The following is an 18559-nucleotide window of genomic DNA, read 5'->3' on the forward strand; positions in this document are numbered from 1 at the left end:
CAGCCTAAGCCCCGCCTAAAAATTTTTAGGCTTGGGCGTGGGCTGAGGTCTGGGCTTTGAGCTTAGACTTGGGCTGTCTAAAATTTTTAGGTATAAGTTTGGGCTGGGGCTGTTTTTTAAACTTGGGCTTTGTCAATAAAACAAAAAGTTATAAAGTTTTATATAATATAATTTAGATTTAAAAATTTTATGTTTAAGTTTATATTGTAGTTTATATATATATATATATATATATATATATATATACTACAATATAAACTTAAACATAAAATTTTTAAATCTAAATTATATTATATAAAACTTTATAACTTTTTGTTTTATTGACAAAGCCCAAGTTTAAAAAACAGCCCCAGCCCAAACTTATACCTAAAAATTTTAGACAGCCCAAGTCTAAGCTCAAAGCCCAGACCTCAGCCCACGCCCAAGCCTAAAAATTTTTAGGCGGGGCTTAGGCTGGGCAACTGTAGAGATATACATCCCGAAGAACCTTGTCTTTCTCGAATAGAGCGGAGGTTAAGGTGCAATGACCTTAACTAGATTGGTTTTTTTTCTGGTTTTAATTAGAAATTTATTAAGTATTTTAAGAAGATTTAGTCAAACCATTTACCGTTGACATCTCTATATGTAGGGCTTCTTGGAACAGAAAGAGCTTATCTCGCCTCCAATTCCACGTTACTGGAATTGATCTAACCAAAAAAAAGACCAAAATTAATCTTTAAATAATTCATAAAATTCTTCTAAATCAGTTTGGTAAATTTCTAACATTTTAGATAAAACTTCATGATTCCATCATAAGAGAATAGACACTAATTCTTCTCCTCTCCTAACATTACTGCCTCATCTTATCGTATTAAATTTCAAATACAAATGAGCTCCTGCTAAAAAGCAAAGATACGATAAATCGATAAATTCATAGACACTATATATGCAATCAATTGCCAATATAGTGGGCCCACACCTTTTTTTTTTTTCATTTTTTTTTTGGTGAAAGTCACATGTATGATTTCGGTTCTCGGTAGTTGGGTACTTAATAATGCTGCTTTTGCTATTCACTCTGTCAAGAAGGGCTGGTGAATTGGACCATTAATGGAACCAGGGTAAAATATGTAAATTTTAATATAAACTTCAATTAGCTCTTATGGAGCTCAATGCAATTTTTACTCAGCCATTTCATGATTTAAAAATTTTATTTTATTGTTCTATATTTTATATTTATTTTTGTTGTAAAAATTTATTATAAAGTATAATAATAAATTATAAATATAAAATTATTGTACCCTTATCTGTTCCTATTAATGAGTATCACATTATTTGTCTCGTCAAACTTATACCTTCTCATCTAAAGATCGATATCTTTTTATTTGTCTCATCAATTTTTGGAATATAAAAATTATTAAAAATTATGTGGTACCACTAAAATGTGCATTAAAAATACATCCACAAATAAGGTGCACTTAATTACAGTTGTTGGCCTTTTTTTGCGGCGCCTTTATGTTGCTATATATTGTTTGGGGGGTACACTGTAATGACTAGAGAGAACCAATATTAGGAAACAGTAAAGAACCCTATAATGTTTAGAAGACAAATAATAAAAAATTCAAATTTTTAAAAAAATATTAGTACAACTTAAAAGAGTATTCCTTTTAGTATCATTTATTGATCTTTGGACACTTGATGCCCCGGAAATAAAGAAAAAAAAAGCTCTAGGTACTCATACTATTGCCTTTATAAAGCGTTGATTTGCTGACAATTTTATATGACATTTAAAATATATATATATATATATATATATATATATATATGCATTAAAAAATTTTATATTATACATTAATAATATATAGAAATAATATTTCGGATCAGCTGTAAGCTACAGTAATACTCCTAAAAATAGATGGAACGAACTCAAATCTAAGCTAAAATGATTGGTTATTTTGAATTGTATATGTAGAGCATTAAAAAAATAGTGACATGATAAGATTAGTGTCAAAACAAAAAATAGATCCTTTGACCCGGGCGTAAAATTTATATTTATTTTTGAGTATATAGATACCATTACTCTATGATGTAATGAGGGTTCTATTACCGACCATCTCTGGAACAAGTGACAAAGAGTTTGGTGGTTGGTATCCAAGACCCAAGTTCGAATCCATGTTGATTCACATTTCCAGCTAAGTTTATTTCTAAATGAAATAAACGAAGTGGAAAGCGTACTATCTATTTCTATAAAAAAAAAAGAAAAGATTCGTATTGCCGGAACATTGGATATGTTGACGAACAATGCGATGGGCAACCAGGTGTGCGTGGTGATAGTCCGGAGTTGGGGCTCGCAGAGTGGAGTGGACATAACCATGTGTTTAAAATTAAAAGAGGCGAAATAGCCCTAAACATTAAATTATTGACACAGGTCTAAGTTATGTTGAGAGAAAAGAAATGCAAAAAAAAAAAAAAGAATGGAAGAAAAAAGAAAAAAGAGATACACCAAGAATAAATTTTTCAACAAAAATAAAAATATTATTAATCAATTTGACAATTAATTAAACACCACACCTATATATAGGGTCGATTTACAAATCCTACTATAAACGAATATAATAAATTCTAATATATTTCTAAATCTAATCGAATCTTAAACAACCAAATAATCAAACTCAAAATAAATAATACAATTTTTTTCAAAAATAATTTAGAAATATGAATACAGAGACCAGAACAATTGAATTTGGATCCCTAACTTAGCCAAAACAGCTTTTATGTTTGACACGTAAATTTTGAAAAGTGTTTTCTGAATTGGAGCTTGTCGCTACGAGCAAAAAGTTATTACCATTTAAAATTTTCTCACACTAATTTGTAAAAATTATCGAACTCAACTGAATTTTTGGATCAGCCTAATTGAGGCTTGCTATTTCAGAGCCGTACTTTTTCAAAAACTCATATGCTAAATTAACTGTATCAGAGAAAATTTTTTTTTTTAGAGAGAAAGGTAGCATGCTACCCACTTCCTTTATTTTATTTAGCTAGAAATATGAATCAACTAGAATTCGAACTTAGGTCTTGAATATCAACCACTAAATCTTTTTGCCACTAATAAAGTATATTTTATTTCTGAATGGATTGAGTATACATTCTACACTTCTTTGGAGGCGTACAACTAAAATTTCTCCAGAGAGAAATTAAACACCGTCCTGACTTTTTATTGTTTAGGTAAGTCTGGAGATAAACCCAAACACAGCATCCTTATCTCGTCAGGCAGGACAATGGGGGTCTGTCCGTAGCAGGTTCCAAACGTGGACAAAAACTTTCCGGTTCCGTTACAAGTTTTACCAACTCCACACGGAACAAGCTACAGAAAGTATATTCCCAAACACCAAAAAAAAAAAAAAAAAAAAAAAAAAAAAAAAAAAAAAAAAAAAAAAAAAGAAAAAAACAACAAACCACCCCCTGCGCACTAATACACGCGCATATTGCGATCGCTTCTTCTCTTCTTCAGAGCCCCTTCCCTTCCCCTTCTCCTTCCGGATGGAGGAGGAGAAGAAGGAGAAGAAGTCGTCGTCGTCGGCGGCGGGGGGCGGAGAGTTGCAGTACCAGTCGGGATTCGGCAACCACTTCGCATCGGAGGCGGTCGGGGGTGCGCTGCCGCGCGGGCAGAACAGCCCGCTCCTCTGCCCCTACGGCCTCTACGCCGAGCAGATCTCCGGCTCCTCCTTCACCTCCCCTCGCAAGCTCAACCTCCGGAGGTCACCCCCAACCCCGCCTTCCCTCATACCATTTCTAGGATCTTCTTCGTTTTGCTGCTGGATATATACATATAACACGGTATACGCCCAAATAGTCCCACATCGGATAATGTGAGAGAGCACAAGCACGATGAATTTATAAAATTACGGACACACCAGCATAAATAATGACCAGTAAAGATATGCTAGTACACACCAGTATAGATTGTTTTGTTTCTCCTGTTAAAGCATGTTGTGGATGTACTCAGATTGTTATTGAGATTATTATTTCTAGTGTTATTTATGTAGAAATTCGTTCAAGAGGGATTCAATAATCCCACTCCGGTATTATTTGACCTGGATTGGATAAACCGAACTCTCGGCCAAACTTGCCCTTTTTCGGCTTATTGTTGTTGATTTAACAGCGCCCGTAACTGTCTATGAGCTGATGAGAAATAAATCTTGAAACAAAAAAGTTTAAGCTCTTTCTTGTTCTATGGTTTTTGCTCGTAATGTTCCTGGAACTTAATGTGTTTTGCGCTTTCTTCTGATGCAGTTGGTTGTACCGTATAAAGCCCTCTGTTACTCATGAACCATTCCACCCTCGGATTCCCGGCAATAAGCGCCTTGTCAGCGAGTTCGATCAGTCGACGAGCTCGGCTACGCCGACCCAGTTGCGGTGGAAGCCCGTAGATGTTCCTGACTCGCCGACGGATTTCGTTGATGGGTTGTTCACCGTATGCGGTGCGGGAAGTTCCTTCCTTCGGCATGGATTTGCCATTCACATGTAACTCGATCTCTTTATGTTTATGACCTTTAGTCGGTTATATTTGATCGGATTGATTTAGGTTGCTGGTAATTGCATTTTGCAACTCGTTCCTGTTAAAGTTCAAGCTACTCTTATAGATAAAATAAGGATTGTGCTGTAGAGTGAGTGAGTTGGCTTTCGGGAAAAGTGATTATTGAGCAGCTGATGTGAGATTTGTGCTAAAAATTGAAACTTTCTGTGCAGATGACATTATATGGTTCGGAATTTGATAACACTGACATATGCAGACATTTTTTTTAAAATACTTCACATGAGAAAGAATTCTACTGTTTTGTTACCATAAATATAGATATAACACTTTTAGAAGAACGAAAATGCTTGCTTCCTCCTGATTACTTGTTTCCAAGCATCTCTGCAAATAATGTTATTTGAGTAGTTCTCGTTTTCTCTTATTCCATTCATCTATAAGGTATGTTTATTTCAGTATTCGATTTCCTGTAATATATATATATTCACCCAAAAAGCTCAAAAATGATACCATCTGAATTTTTTAAATTGACGTCTTTTATACTCTCTCTATTCTAGCATCACCAGCTTCGTTTTTCCTTCGGACTGCCCACTTCTGGTAATGCCTAATAATTGTAATTGTATTAGTTCAGTAACAATATGTATCATGTAGTATTAGAATTTGCTGTTTCTTTATTTACTTTTTGATCTATGACTATAGTGCACATTTGAAGGTATGCTGCTAACAAGTCGATGGATGGTTGCGCCTTTTGCAACGCCGATGGTGATTTTCTTATAGTTCCTCAAAAAGGAAGTAAGTGTTCCTGGCTTACTTTCTATCCTTTTTATCCTCTTTGGTATATCAAAAACTTCATGTTCATCAACTTATCGTAGCTAAAATATTATGGACTGAAATTTGCTTACATGCTCTTGATGATTATGGCCTAACACCCTTTGGATAGTATGATAAAAAAGTTATTAGGAATCGCTACAATGAGAGATTCATTTCACTCTTTCTTTCATTGGGAAATTTTTCAAAATTAGAGAGAACAATATGCACTTGATAGAATGTTGTTAGATGCCGTACAACCCAACTCCTTGTAATGTGTTTCGTAAGTAGAGATCCAGTAAAGCAAATAAGCACTGAGGTGCATAGTCAAATGTTTGTTGCATACGAGGAGGTTACCGTAATAACTTTCTTGCTTGTTTGCTACTACATATCAATTAAGTTCAGTGTGCACACCCTTAGGTGGTGCCATGCAAAGATTTATAGTAGAGGATTGATTCCTTTATTATTTTCTCTTAGTTCTATCATTGTATCAATGTATTATTCCAGTTCATTTCTTTTGTAGACTTGCCAGGTTATGATAGAGATTTCATTATTACTTCACAAATTAACATCTTCATCTTTTCACCAAATTTATTATTTTCTTATCAAGTCCAGAGCTGTTGATCACAACTGAGTGTGGGAAACTGCAAGTGTCACCTGGCGAGATAGTCATTATCCCACAAGGATTTCGTTTCTCCGTCGCTTTGCCTGATGGCCCTTCACGCGGTTATGTTGCTGAAATATTCGGCACTCATTTCCAACTTCCTGATCTTGGGCCAATTGGTATGAGCTTTAGTCATGTTTAAACCTTTTTGAAAGAAGGAAAAAAAAACAATCTTTTTCTTTTTTTGTAACACACTACAATTTCTAAGACATTTGATGAACATGTTGCTTAGGTGCCAATGGTCTGGCTTCAGCAAGGGATTTCCTCGTTCCCCGAGCTTGCTTTGAACAGACTACTCATCCTGGATACACAATAGTGCAGAAGTTTGGTGGCGAGCTGTTCACCGCCGTACAAGATTTCTCTCCTTTCAACGTGGTTGCATGGCACGGGAATTATGTACCATACAAGGTAATCAATGGATTTATAAATTCTAGGTGTTAATCGACTCTCTGCTTTCCCTGCTACTGTAAATCCCTACATTGACATTTATTGTTGTGGAACAACTACATATTTGTTAGAACTAGGTTGAATTGTTTTAATCACATCATCAATTTTATGATTCAAGTTGAAAAAAAATGCCACTATTAGCATGAAAAAAAGTACATGAGAAGCACTGTCACTGAAAAAGATCAAGAATTAAGGGCCCTGCAATAAGAGGCTTATAGTCTAATATTATATAGCTGAACAATAGGCTCATTCAAAAGTGAGTGAAATTTGGATGACAAGGTTGCACTGAGCCCATGAGCAGAAACTGATTTGCAAGCTAATAAACAAGGTTGGTTTTGTACATTGTGAAGGGATGCTATAACAAAGAAAGTAGCTGCTTTTGGCATCGATTACAGGAATACCGAAAAAGAAAAGTATGTAGAACAACATAGTGACCAAATGTATATTCCAACATCATCGCAGAATTTTTCCTTTCTGTTCATTCAACACTGTGACATTTTTATTTTCACTCATGCAAGACCAAATGATATAAATAGCACTGCTATATATTCTGCCTCTATTTCGTTAATAATTCTCTGCTTTACTTATTTTCCAGTACGACCTGAGTAAGTTTTGCCCATTTAACACTGTTTTGTTTGATCACGGGGACCCTTCGATAAACACAGGTGAATGCTCTTCAGGGCTCTTCTTTCTTCATTTTTTAAAATTTGTTTATCTTAGAAATAATAACGCTGATTATTATTCTTTTTCTTTTTCTCCATTGCAGTATTGACAGCACCCACCGATAAGCCCGGTGTTGCATTGCTCGACTTTGTGATCTTTCCTCCTCGATGGATTGTGGCGGAGAACACCTTCCGCCCCCCATACTATCACCGCAACTGCATGAGTGAATTTATGGGTTTGATTCACGGTGTATATGAGGTATAATATATCGACTTCTTCAAGATGTTCACTCTTATATATTGTGGGGGTATTTCTTATTCGCTTTTGTTTGTGTAGGCTAAAGCTGATGGTTTTCTCCCTGGAGGTGCTAGTCTTCACAGCTGCATGACACCACATGGACCTGACACTAAGACTTATGAGGTTATAATTAACTCTAGAATCTAGATAATCGCCTTGCTTGCATTTCATTCTTCTATATGGGGCCTGTTTTCTCAGCTACAGTTTCTGTAGAAACTCTATTTTAGTTGAGCTGTTTAAAGAAGCACTAGAAGCTGTTGTAAAAACCTTGGCATTTTCTCGTTGCAGCGGTAATATAAGCTTCAACTCTGAACTATTGCTTTTTAAGGATCAAAAAGCTTATTATAGCTTCTCACAGCCTTGCTTCTAGAAGCTTCTGCTATTTAGTATAGAGAAACTATTTCAGAAACCAGGCCAAAACTCGTACTTCACTAATCTTCATCATGATCAATCATTTCGTGGTCAATTGTATCGCATGACAGGCGACAGTTGCTCCTGGAGAGGTCACCGAACCGTTCAGGATCCGTGAAACACTGGCATTTATGTTCGAGTCTTCGCTCATCCCGCGCGTCTGCCGATGGGCTCTTGAATCTCCCTACCTCGATCACGACTACTATCAGTGCTGGATCGGACTAAGATCGCACTTCTCATGCAATCGCGGGGAAACAATGATGGATAACGGAAACGCTGACGAGGACAGTTAGGTGTTCAAGTGGTGATGTCGAGCATCGCTATTTTCTTAATTAACCTCGTAAATATTCAAAAGCCGGGTGGTGTTATACTCTTATACTCTCGACGGAATAAAGATGTTGATTTAACACATTTAGACGGCATGTTGAATAATGAGGTGCATGTGTTGTACAATAAAGTATAGCTTTAAACTATCAGATGGGAATAATGTGCTTGTAAATAAATTACTGCTCGAATGTGCATCTCTTTATGCTTGTGAACGTATCTGCAAGTAGACTAGTATTAACTAGGCTTAGGTTCAAAGGTTTAAAATATTCGAGAGCGCTTTAACTTTTTAAGCATGTTTGTTAAATATAAAAATGTGAAACAACCGTTGTACTCTAAAAAGTCTCGAGTTTTTAGAGTACAACGGTTGTTTCACATGGTATCAGAGCAGGAGGTTCTGAGTTCGAGTTACGTCAGACTCCTAGTATATTAATTTTTCTCCCATTTAATTCAAGCCTACGTCATGGACCTATTAAAAAGTCTCGAGTCCAGACGTGAGGGAGAGTGTTAAATATAAAAATATTTAAACACCATTCTCTAACAGCTTAAGTTTTTAGAGTACAACGGTTATTTCACAATGTTTGAATTTTTTAGACCTTTCAAAATATAAAAGCTGGATCTTATCATTCTATTTAGAGCAATGCTGTATATCTAGGATGTAGGTATAAATCTTACATTCTAGCCTTTTCATTTATCTCTGTAACACTATAAATTAATAAATCAATATGAGAAAATTTATTTCTAAATGAAATAAACGAAGCGGTACCCGAGGTGGTAAAGGACTTGGTGGTTGGTATCCGAGATTTTAAGTTCGAATCCTAGTTGATTTATATTTATAGCTAAGTTTATTTCTAAATGAAATAAACCAAGCGGATAGCGTGTTACCTATCTCTCTCAAAAAAAAAAAAAAGTGAAAATTTATAAATATGGCAAGTACTTTTGATTATATTTGACAGTATTGATCATTGAGTTGAAAATTTTATTATCAAATTTGATTTGGTTGACAATGAAACCCTTGTGGCCCAGCTTTAAATTAATTTCCGTATGCATATACGTTTTTTATTTGTTGATCCCACGTAAATTTACTATCATTTATTATTACAACGTCACGTTTGTCCCTATTAATTACAACTGTACATTTGCTGGAAGAGAACGAGGAGAAATATCAGATACCTTGTTCCAAAAATTGAAAAAAAAAAAAAGAAAAGAAAACCTCTTCGAAAATTTAAGGTCATTAAATATCAGATACCTTGTTCCAAAAATTGAAAAAAAAAAAAAGAAAAGAAAACCTCTTCGAAAATTTAAGGTCATTAAATATCAGATACCTTGTTCCAAAAAAAATTTCTTGTTCAAAGAAAAAGATCAGTAACAAAAAATTAATTTACCTTGAAATGAAGCAATCTAGTATTATTTGGTGTAGGTTGTTCAGATCTGCAATTTTTTTTTTTTATACTTTATTTAGATTGGGAGACTATGTATACAAAGCTTTAGGACTTGGTGGTCGGTACCCGAGACCCAAGTTCGAATCCTAATTGATTCACATTTCTATCTAAGTTTATTTCAAAATGAAATAAACGAAGCGGGCAGCGTGCTACATATCTCTCTCTCTCTCTCTCTCTCAAAAAAAAAAAAAAAAAAAAAAAAAAAAAAAAAAAAAAAAAACAATTCGAGTTGGGAACCATTATTCCACTGTCTTATTCATGATACATATCAAGGTCTATATATATATATACCATGCCCAGTAATGCTAAGTCTACAATCAACAGTGAGCTGTAATCTCATGGTATCACCTTCAAATGACGAACTTACTCACATTTGTTTTATTATTATTTTATTTATACTAAAAATCCCAAAGAAGTAGTTTCAATCCTAGAATGGTAATATCACAAGATTGCAACTACGTTTTTTTATTGACTTAGCATCTATTTAAAATTACGAAAAAATTGTGTTATGTATGATAAAAAGATTATGACAAAAAAATAATTTGTTTGTTTTAGTAGATAACATTACATTATGTATATCTTAATGAGCCGATTAAAATATATTTTATCCTGATTTTATTTTATAATATATAGCATAAGATGTGAATCAACTAGGATTTGAATTTGAAAATCTCGAGTACCAACCACCAAATCTTTTGCCACTTGCGCTAGAGCCGGTCAGTGGTATTCCCAATTGTTTTCTGTAATATGGTTGATGACGTGACAATGCCATTATTACATCTTAAATTATATTGTGAGGATGCTTAAAAGTGAGGTATCCAAAGCATTTCACAATAAAACTACCGTCCTAACTGCCTACCTTCATTAACTAGGCAAGCCAACGGATTGGATTTAGGACGGATTTTTAAAAATTCAAATCCTAACCTAACTATCAAACCCAAAATTCAAATTAGAACATGTATTTGCCAGAATTTAAAAATTCATATCCAAACTCATATCCTACTAAAAATTCGAAATCCTAACCCACGAATCCGAAACAATTATTTCTCTTAATCATATATATATATATATATATATATATATAATATAAAATTAATTAGGGCTCAGATCAAGTTCGAATTCGTATTGGATATAGACAAAAATTTATATCCCAGGTCAAATCCAACAGATTTTCTCGTATTTTATGTCCGTATTCAAAACCATATTCGTATAGGGCATGTTTGTTTCAACGTAAGTAGACTTGGGGTGAAAGTGCAGTTCTGCGAGTTCTGTTATTTGTTTGGTAGGAAGTAGATGACGTAAAAAGTGTAGCTCTCCACCCCCGGTATACTTACCTCCAAAGTGATATTATTGTCTATTTTATAACTTATAGTGAATAATAAATTATAATAAATAAAAATTAATATAATTATATATGTATATAATTATATATATGTATAATTATAAAATAAAATTTTAAAAAATTATATTATTTGTTTGCATATAAATTATAATAATGCAACAAATAAAATTCTAAAGTTAAAAAANACATTAGTTATACATGGATGCTAAACCTATAGTAACAAGGCACTACAATCAAAGTGCCATCAAAATATTGCTAAGAGAACCTCTAAATATAGTTCAAAAATGGCCTAAAAGTATACATATTGAATTTAGCGTCCAAACAAAACCCTGTTTCGCTCCATTTCAGCAAGTTTCATATAGCATCCACTAAGAATAACAAAAAAAAATCAACATTATATAAAATATCAGTATAAATTATTACCTTCTCTACCTTTTTCTTTTCATGAACCGAACTGTGTAGTTATCCACTTGCAACTGAGGACAAAGACAGGGGAGCTGTTGCAGAGTAACATTAGGTGGAGGTTATAGATGACTCAGAACGATTTATCCGCTTCCATTATTCGAAACAGCAACCGGACCATCGTCATCAGGAGAGACTTCTTTAACAGTTGACTTCTTCTTGCTGTATTTCTTCAAATACCGGCGATCAGGAGCATTGTCAATTTGTTCCGATTCTGAGGCCTGCGCTCCGCCATTTCTCTCACATTCCAATGCGAGAACAATGCAGTTTGGATCAACAAGCTCTTCCTTGCGAGAAGCAGGACAATATCCCTGCCCCATTTCCAAAGGCCTTCTCTTAGTATACCTGATTATCTCCTTTTTCTTCTTCTTTGTTCCGATAGAACTAGAATTCATACCCAAATTGCTTTTGAGCTCCCTCCCCTCAGTTCCATCAAAGGGAAACTTATTTTCTTCACACATCTCACCTTTCCCGAACCTTGAATTACTACTTAATTCACCATTTTTCCGTCGCTTTCTCTTGTCAGTAACCGAATTCCTCGAAATCCTCTCCGATCCATTCATGGCCAGATGCAGCTGGAGAGCCAGCTCCTCATCGGGGATCGCCGAATCACCGTTCGCCTTCAGCTCATTGGGCGAATTCCCGAGGACCACGCGCAGCGCCGCCTTTGCCCGATCGGCTGCGTGCTTCGCCATCGCAGCCTTATTGAAGGCATTATTCATCGCAAAGGAGGCCAATTCCGCCTTCTTCTTAGCATCAGATCTCGCTTCTATCACTAAATCATCTAGTGAAACAGAGAGGCTACTATGGTTGTTGTTGCTGGTGCTGCTCCTGCTGCTGCTGCTTCTGTTGCTGCTGCTCAGTACCAGGGGTTGGTTGAGGGGATCCCCTTGATGGAGCCTTCCTTGCCCTTCTGCGGCATCGGCGTCGGCTGGGCCTTGTGAGTCCTCATTTCTGAATCCTGAATCCCAATTTGAAAACATTCATCTTCACTTATAGATTCTGCTTTGTTTGAGCTGCTGTAATTGTAATGCTGCGCCGATCGCACGTCGAGAATCTGAAAATTACTGAAGTTTAGACTGATCTCTTTGGGGAAATTCCACTCCAGAATGCCAACTAGGTTTTGATCCATCTGTGCTTGTTTGCGCCGGCTGGTGACCTAAACTCGACCGAAGATAAAAAATAAAAAATAAATAAATAAAATTGTCTGAATTTGGTTTTGGACTGAAGTTTCCGGTGGAATTTAGATCAAAGCACGATCCACAGTGATCCAAACTCATTCATGAACGAGCAATTCATGGTCAAAACCCAAAATTCTAACAATGCAGACGGCAACATCCTTATGCTACATAAATCACTTCATTGCTTGCTTCGTATTTTCCATCCTTTGAATGAGAAATTGCTTCTCCCCGCGAGTATTCGATACATTGTGTTGCTGAAACAGGTTTTCTCTTTCAATGAAGGTTTTGTTCAGGTTTCCTTCTCGCCGCTATTCCCTGGTATCTCGGCGCTTTTATACTATTCTTTGTCGCTTTAGACTACAGAGAGAAACCCGGACTGATCGCATGTACAGTGGCGGCAAGTATCTAACCCGAATCCAAATTCATACTTTTTTTCTTCGCTCTTGTTATCTTGTCTTAATTTCGCACTTCATGAATCTTAAGGGCTGCTTGCTTTCATACATTTCGAAATTAAATCCGATAAATCGTTGGTTACTGGTTCCTTTTTGTTCGTCATGTTACGAATGCTTGATCACAGGAAAGAAAAGAAAAGGAAAGGAACAAAAAGAACCAGACCGCTTTAATTCAAGAATTCCATTGACATCTAGATAGAGAAACTCGCCCTATTTAACTTGTGTTCGGAAGTTGTTGTGCGCTTCTCCTCTGTCTACGGAAACGTACAGCGCGACCTATTTTAGTTACTGAATCTGACCCAATCGGTTTCTTCTTTGCAGGCGCTTCTGGCACTTATTCCCATATTTCTCAATGCTTTTAGGTTGTAACTCGATCTGGTGATGTATCGATGAATCCTCGTCAATGTGGTTCACCAGGACGTTCTTTGTTAATATTTTATATTCATTGAGTGTGTGCTATTGTTAATCAATGAATTAAGCGAACCAAGGAATGCCCTATTTGACTGATTGTTGAGTTGTATTGACACGGAAATTGCTTTGCTTTCACTCTAGTAAACATCTTCTCTATTGTTTTTGCTGTTATCTGGTGATTCGTTCTTTCTACACGTTGTATAATATATCGATCCGCATCGAATACTGCAGAAATGTATATCAGAAAATGCGAGTTTCTGATGTTGTAATTTGTTCCCACATATAAGCAGGCATTCAGGGCTTGTTTGGATGCATGGATATTAACTCGAGTATATCTCTTTCATTTACTCAGCGAGCACTGCGCACGCAATAATTGTTTGTCGGGAGTACGAAAAGATGCTTATAACTACAATTTTGCACAGGATAAGCTAATTAGTTTTCTCAGAACTCTCATGAGCCCTCAACTGCTGGTTTCAAAGCATGCGGTGCATCAAAAACAAGAAAATAAAAAAATTTAAAAAAAATTAAAATCTTACATCTGAACAGGACTTTAGGATCTGGTTGTAAGTTACATGTAGTAGATTTGTTGAGAGCCTTGATCAAACTAAGTACCAAACATAAATTATCTCAATTTTTTAAAGGATCTAATATTGTAACAACAACCATTAAATTCACCTTGTTCTCGGAAATCTTGGAGCAGCACAGTAACTTAAAAGAGAGGATTAGAGAAATTATCTATGCATATAATTCTTCACCAAACCAGATCAAGCTCTACCGTAGCCATGAATCGCCGAGAAGATGATGCTCATAGAACAAATATTACACACATTCCACTTATCGGTTTCTCAATTCATGACAGAGAAAAAACAAACTTCGAATTTCACTACACAGTTTCGGTTTCTGTTTTCTTCTTTCAATTACTATACGAGTTTCGAACATATAACATTCAGTGCATCATCATATGTAACTTTAAATATGTTTACCATATGCTGATCAGCTGCAATAGACCGGAACGGAGGTGGGCTTGTAGAGGAAAGGCTTGACGGTGTGAGAATGGCCCGAAGGGCGGTTGTAAGTGAACTTGACGCCCGAATGCGAGTCTCCCCGTTTAGCACAGCGATCATGGAAGCTGCTGATGGGTCTCGCCAGGCACGACTCCCACCTATCGCTCTCGGGCATGGTCTCCGCTACCGTATAGACGCCTTTCGAGTCGGTGAACGCTTGATAATTGAGAACCTCGCCGGATTTGGTTATGCAAAGAACGGCAACCTCAGCACCTGTTCGGAGGGGCGAGTATTCAAAAATGTTTTCACTCGCAAGCATTAAACAATCTAGTGACCAAAATAGAAGACGATGCATTACATTACATGCTTCGACGATCTATACATCATTGTATGACTTTGAATTTTACAAAGTGTTATGCAATGGTGGTTGTCAAGGACAGTTTGTGAACTATCTAAGGGTGTACTTCTACTTAACTTATTTCGTAGTTCCTGAGACCTTCCAAAGAGATGTGTTACCATTCCTATTCGCAGTTCCTGTTTCTGCAAGCTTGGGGAAATGTAGCACAGATGGATTTACTAAAGTTGAGTAAGAGGGGATTGCGCTCCGTAACTGGATTCTCGCAAACTAAACCCTATTAAATTTATAAACAATGATTTTGACAAAACAAAAACAGAATGAAACCTAGTATCTGGTTCAGCATATAATAGCGATTGTAATATCAAGATATATTATCACAAAAAGAGAGAGATTCGCATTATACAGCAAAGCCTTCTTCTTCTTCTTCTTCTTTTTTTCTTTTTTATTTTTTTCTTTTGATTCAAGGATAAACTATGCTGATTGAGGGGGGATTAGAAAGGTCGTTTTCCAATCTAAGAGATTGCTAAAAATAAATTTGCATTCATTACTGAATTCAGATGCAAAACTCTCTCTCTCTCTCTCTCTAGCATCGAAAATTTAGATTTAGATTTAGATCTAGGCAAGAGATCGACGACGGCATCTCAAATCCCAAAACCATTCCAGCAAAAAGTTTTACAAACGAAAGAGGAGTCCTGAAGGCGGACTATTTACTACCTTCCAAGACGTGATCTTCGGGTCCGATGGCGGCGTCGGCGCAGACGTCGCAGACGACCCGCCCGCGGATCTCCCCCGTCCACGCCTCCGCGCCGCCGCCACACAGCACCGCCAGCACCACCACCGCCGCCGTCGTCGCCGCAGCAGAATCCATTCCCCCCTCCCTCCCTCCCTCCCGAATCACAAGATTTCTGCTCTTCCCCCGCACCCCCCTTTTTTTTTTTTTTTTTTTTTTTTTTTTTTTTTTTTGTGCGTGTGGGAGTTTGCTTTTGGTTGTCTTGGAACAGTGAGAACAATGCGAGTTTGGAAAAAGAGTTATTATTATTATTATTATTATTATTATTAATTTATATTTTTCACTTTTGTTCTGTGTGATTTTTACTCGTCAGAACAAAAAAGATCTAGAATGCGTATTTATATTACTAATATGTCACTCTCGATCAATTAGATTATTTTTTTAGTTTGCCTGTGTCATTATGGTTATTAAAGAAATATTTTTATTATATTTTTTTTCAAATAGAAAAATATGATTGACTGATTATAAATGATATGGTGTAAGTATTATATAGTAAATTTTTTCGGATAAAGAAGCTTAAAGAACCTCTTTTGATTTTTTTTTAAAAACAATTAATAAAAGTAATAAATGAATTTTATTTATATGAAACCTAGAATATATAAATGAATTCTATCCAAAAAAACGTTTTTAGATTTTTTTTGAACCTTCCGAGCATGAAAGTATGCTTTTGGACACCACGACTCTAAATAAGGTTTAAGATGGTTCGACAAAAATATAGATATTTGCTGTAGCTGTAGGCATAAATACGATTTGAGCTTGAAATATAAAAACCTTAATTTAGCGTTTCTAGTTATATAATAAAGCAAAAGTTGTTAGGAAAATTTTCATATAATGCTTCTTCTAGTAACACAACTTGAGAAACAATATTTTAAACAACACTATACCTTATAATAAAATCAAACATATCTTTAATTTTAATGTACATTGAAGTTTAGTAGAGTATAATTAAAGGCACTTTATTCATTAAAAGGAATTTTGAGGGCAACTTCATTGCCGAGCTCCTCAATAAGTTCTCGTTGATATAATTTGACGAGTTGTACTTGTACGACATCCCAAATTCAAATTTTAAAAGTCTGTCTATTTAAAAAGTTTTCTGTTCAAATCTCAATACCGCGTCGAACAACAAATTTATAAGAGGCTTAATAATGTTTTTTTTTAGAGAGATAAGTAATATGCTATCCACTTTGTTTATTTAATTTAGAAATAAATTTAACTAGAAATGTGAATCAACTATAATTCGAACTATTTGATAAGTGACGAAATTAGTCGTAACAGGACTGAATAAAAAAAAAAAAAATGCTGCAAGAGGAGCGTAAATCAAGTTACCTTTTGAATCCAATCCAAAAATTTAAGATGATAAGTAAAGAAATATCTCCAATTATATATGTACATTGCAAAGAATCGTAATTAGAATAACTATTATTCTATTCTCATTTCAGCTGCACTAGTTTCCGTATTAAACACTCGAACCTCCCTCTTTGGAGAGCCCCGTACGGAAAGAGAAGAGGACTTAGCGTATTTCTTGATGAAATATTTTATTGGACCATACAATATTCAGTTGAATTATATAATATTTTCATTAGATTTGTTACAGATACCGTAAGATCACAGTTAAAAATTAAAATTCAGCTAGATATTTCAAGAAGGGAATTGATTTACTTTTACGAGTTAAAAAGTTCAAATTATGACTAAATACGATGTATCGATTTTCTTTCAAAAATCGCAAATAATTAAAAATCAATTACTTGTAAAAAGAAATACGCTAAAGTTCATGTAAGATCCGTAATTTGTGGATTTTTTCTCGCAAATAGGCCTACCTACCTACAACAATTGCTTCTTTTATTAAGTTATGCTAATTTGACTAAAAATAATATTAGTGGGTTGAACATCTGCTACGCTTCTTTCAGAATAAATAACCTTAAATTATCTATGTATAGAATGAAGTTACTAAACTATTATTATTAGGTTGCGAATATTAAAGGGGGACCATCTTAATCAACATTGTCACAAATTTAGTAGAGCCAAAAAGATAAGATAAGATAACTGGAGACTAAAATATAAAGTATAAGTACTTCATGATGTTGTTTGAAAATGTCAATGTTTATAATCATGAGAGAAAAAATATTATATTAGATGCAAGACGTGTTGGCACTAACAATGATAGTCCCTTTGCCTGTTGTTAGGAGAGCAGTTTCTTTTAGCCATTAGTATTTTGAAAAGATACATCCTAGTAATCTAGAAATAAATCAATAAATACTTTTAATCTAAAAAATCTTAATTTCATATTATTTAATTTACTACATCACAACGTATTATTAATTTAACAGTAATGTGACATCTTAGTACGTCACTATTTAGACAACTAAACTATATCGTAGAGTTCGATTGAGAACTGAAATATCATCCGTTTTATAGCTTACCGATTAAAAAGTATAGTTTAGCAATATATGAAGGGATAACTTAAAACGATCACATTTACGTTAACTTAAATTTTTTATTTCTAATTTGCTTGAAAAACTAAATGAAGTAGATAAAGTTAATGCAAAACCGGGCCAGATGAACACCAACCCACTGAGTCAATGCAAAAATTGTATATATTTTTTTTCTTTTAATCCCAGGTGTCACATCAGTTTTATAATTAAGCTTAAAGAAAGCAAGGTTACACCAACCACCTGTAATTTACTCTCTAATCAAAGGTTTTTATTACCCTAAATCCAATCAACCTAAGTTTTTTTTTTTTAAAAAAAAAAAATTGTCTCCCTAACACCTATCATCCAAATTTTATGTATAAGAAGATAAGGAATCGCACACATGCCAATAGCTAGCCACCTCATATTTAATTCATTGAGTTAATCTCAAATCTGAGTTAATCAAGTAACTTAATTTTTTCATTTTGTATGATCATTTTTGTGTAAAAATAAAATTCTCAGTTGATAGAGGCTAGGAATTTTTTAGGGCCAGGAAATGGAACCTCTACTTATATGCAACTTGCGT

At 34.9% G+C, this 18559-nt stretch overlaps 4 protein-coding genes across 4 annotated transcripts; 2 read left to right on the forward strand and 2 right to left on the reverse strand.

Annotated features, from left to right (window-relative positions):
• LOC109718566 (homogentisate 1,2-dioxygenase) lies at positions 3416–8165 on the forward strand. The gene is made up of 9 exons (XM_020244856.1): positions 3416–3734; positions 4270–4500; positions 5223–5302; positions 5933–6100; positions 6214–6389; positions 7024–7093; positions 7195–7349; positions 7428–7511; positions 7871–8165. Exons 1-9 carry the CDS (start codon positions 3517–3519, stop codon positions 8090–8092), a joined length of 1404 nt encoding a protein of 467 aa, XP_020100445.1. The 5' UTR covers positions 3416–3516; the 3' UTR covers positions 8093–8165.
• Positions 11117–12501, reverse strand: LOC109718466. The gene is made up of 2 exons (XM_020244722.1): positions 12438–12501; positions 11117–12330 (listed from the first exon to the last, which is right to left on the reverse strand). The coding sequence occupies exons 1-2, from the start codon at positions 12499–12501 to the stop codon at positions 11453–11455; spliced, it is 942 nt and encodes a 313-aa protein (XP_020100311.1). The 3' UTR covers positions 11117–11452.
• LOC109718582 (60S ribosomal protein L18a-like protein) lies at positions 12153–13584 on the forward strand. The gene is made up of 3 exons (XM_020244876.1): positions 12153–12309; positions 12833–12947; positions 13324–13584. The coding sequence occupies exons 1-3, from the start codon at positions 12176–12178 to the stop codon at positions 13369–13371; spliced, it is 297 nt and encodes a 98-aa protein (XP_020100465.1). The 5' UTR covers positions 12153–12175; the 3' UTR covers positions 13372–13584.
• Positions 14191–15658, reverse strand: LOC109718581. The gene is made up of 2 exons (XM_020244875.1): positions 15490–15658; positions 14191–14690 (listed from the first exon to the last, which is right to left on the reverse strand). The coding sequence occupies exons 1-2, from the start codon at positions 15641–15643 to the stop codon at positions 14407–14409; spliced, it is 438 nt and encodes a 145-aa protein (XP_020100464.1). The 5' UTR covers positions 15644–15658; the 3' UTR covers positions 14191–14406.

Source organism: Ananas comosus, linkage group 12, assembly GCF_001540865.1.
Source record: "Ananas comosus cultivar F153 linkage group 12, ASM154086v1, whole genome shotgun sequence".
Lineage (NCBI taxonomy): Eukaryota > Viridiplantae > Streptophyta > Magnoliopsida > Poales > Bromeliaceae > Ananas > Ananas comosus.

Bases quoted from the DNA above. Each gene is read 5' to 3' on its own strand.
- LOC109718566 (XM_020244856.1), top strand. From the start codon at position 3,517: ATGGAGGAGGAGAAGAAGGAGAAGAAGTCGTCGTCGTCGGCGGCGGGG. The intron at 7,350-7,427 runs GTATAATATATC...TTGTTTGTGTAG, and splicing joins TGATTCACGGTGTATATGAG to GCTAAAGCTGATGGTTTTCT. The intron at 7,512-7,870 runs GTTATAATTAAC...ATCGCATGACAG, and splicing joins CTGACACTAAGACTTATGAG to GCGACAGTTGCTCCTGGAGA.
- LOC109718582 (XM_020244876.1), top strand. From the start codon at position 12,176: ATGGTTGTTGTTGCTGGTGCTGCTCCTGCTGCTGCTGCTTCTGTTGCT. The intron at 12,310-12,832 runs GTGAGTCCTCAT...CTTTCAATGAAG, and splicing joins ATCGGCGTCGGCTGGGCCTT to GTTTTGTTCAGGTTTCCTTC. The intron at 12,948-13,323 runs GCAAGTATCTAA...TCTTCTTTGCAG, and splicing joins TGATCGCATGTACAGTGGCG to GCGCTTCTGGCACTTATTCC.
- LOC109718466 (XM_020244722.1), bottom strand. From the start codon at position 12,501: ATGGATCAAAACCTAGTTGGCATTCTGGAGTGGAATTTCCCCAAAGAG. The intron at 12,331-12,437 runs GTAATTTTCAGA...ATTGGGATTCAG, and splicing joins AGAGATCAGTCTAAACTTCA to GATTCAGAAATGAGGACTCA.
- LOC109718581 (XM_020244875.1), bottom strand. From the start codon at position 15,643: ATGGATTCTGCTGCGGCGACGACGGCGGCGGTGGTGGTGCTGGCGGTG. The intron at 14,691-15,489 runs GTAGTAAATAGT...CCCTCCGAACAG, and splicing joins CGAAGATCACGTCTTGGAAG to GTGCTGAGGTTGCCGTTCTT.